The sequence below is a fragment of the Melampsora larici-populina genome (assembly GCF_000204055.1).
Source record: "Melampsora larici-populina 98AG31 unplaced genomic scaffold MELLAscaffold_249, whole genome shotgun sequence".
NCBI lineage: Eukaryota > Fungi > Basidiomycota > Pucciniomycetes > Pucciniales > Melampsoraceae > Melampsora > Melampsora laricis-populina.
Window position 1 is genome coordinate 8,509 of NW_006769003.1, and position 1,574 is coordinate 10,082.

A 1,574-nucleotide genomic window follows, 5' to 3' on the forward strand; every position below is an offset into this window, starting at 1 on the left:
GTACAGCTGGTCACAAACCTCGACAACATTGACGATTCAATTTCCGATCCCCGATCAACTTCCTACAAAATCCTTTAACCTTATTTTTGACGCCAATCAAATTACTTTGAAACTTCAATCAACCTCTTTGACAGAAGATTTGGCAAAGAAGTCTGATCAATATATTCGTACTCTCTTCAAATACTTCAAAACGTCTATTGATTCATCCTCTTCATCAGCTCTACTTCGACTTGAGCTTTGGGATCAAATTCAACCCAAGGACTCAGTTTGGTATACGGATACCTCAGATCAAGGTCATACTACTCTTACAATAGAGCTCGAAAAGCGTCACGAGCTACGTTGGCCACAAGTCTTTAAATCTGATGATCAACTCGATCAAGTCTTTGATCCAGCTGACTATGAAGCCATTCGATCCAGGCTCGAGAAATATACAACTGATCTAGATCTAGATAGCAGTCTAAGCTCCATTCAAAAACAAAAACAAGGTCTTGGTGCTATACCTATTACTGGATCTACTTCGGGCCAACCATCTTCTACAGTTTTAGGTGGTAAGCATATCGGTCTAAGTAATGCCGAAGTGGATGATGAGATTGATTCGGGAAATCAGAGTCAAAGTCTTGGAGCGGTCTTTACATGGTTAAGTCCAGTGAATGGTGATGAATCATTGGAATCGAAACATCATTGGATCACTATCACACCTCATGAGATGATACCAGTGGAGATCATCTCTAGAAGCTTACCGGTTCATAATCTCGAACCTGAAATCCCAAGTTCCAACCCAACAAGATCATCGATCATGATCAAGAATGATATAGACGGACTTGTATTTGAGTCACCTATCAGTTCGACTCGATCGATGTCACCTAATTATCAATGGGATCATATTCAAACCATTCCTGCCATGTCATTTGTGATGGCATCAAAACGAGATATAAGATTAAGTTGTTATACAGAAGATCAAACGATCATCTTTGAAGACTCACGTGTATCCATGGAGGATGAAGGTAAACAACAGATTGGAAATATGATGATTTATTATCATTCGAAACATTCAAAACCAATTCAATCAGATCAATCTGTTATTAAACTGAATCAAACCCCATGTGGATCTTTGATTGGAGTGATCGGTTTAAGAAATCATCATCAAGATCATTCAAATGGTTTAATCATGGTTTGTTTATGTGAAAAAGAAATAATTATATGTAAGAATTTATAATTATTTTTTGGTGAAATCAATGGAAAAGATTGATTATAAATTTTTAAATCAAACTTCATTATTCATTATTCACCATTCAAATGAAATCATGAATGAAAAGATGTAAATTATAAATATTTTCATTTTCAAAAGGAAAAATGTAGGAGTTTTGAAAGAAACTATTTCTAGAAAACGTGTTTTGATCGAAATTGTCTTCGCTCTATATATGTTATGTATGATCAAAACTCACACCACGGGCATCTATTAGGTTCAATCATACGTGAAACTTAATGTGGTGACAGAGTTCACAATAAGTCTCAAATTTGGATTGAAACCTATTAAAATCCAAGGTCCCCCCCTTGCCTTTAATAGGTTTCAA

General features: G+C 35.8%; 1 protein-coding gene across 1 annotated transcript; it reads left to right on the top strand.

The window, feature by feature from the left end:
* Positions 1 to 362: 362 nt before the first annotated feature.
* MELLADRAFT_87943 (uncharacterized protein) lies at positions 363 to 1,322 on the top strand (the record flags this gene model as incomplete). Its single annotated transcript, XM_007419563.1, has 3 exons — positions 363 to 379; positions 463 to 1,171; positions 1,245 to 1,322. The coding sequence occupies 3 exons, from the start codon at positions 363 to 365 to the stop codon at positions 1,320 to 1,322; spliced, it is 804 nt and encodes a 267-aa protein (XP_007419625.1).
* Positions 1,323 to 1,574: the final 252 nt, after the last annotated feature.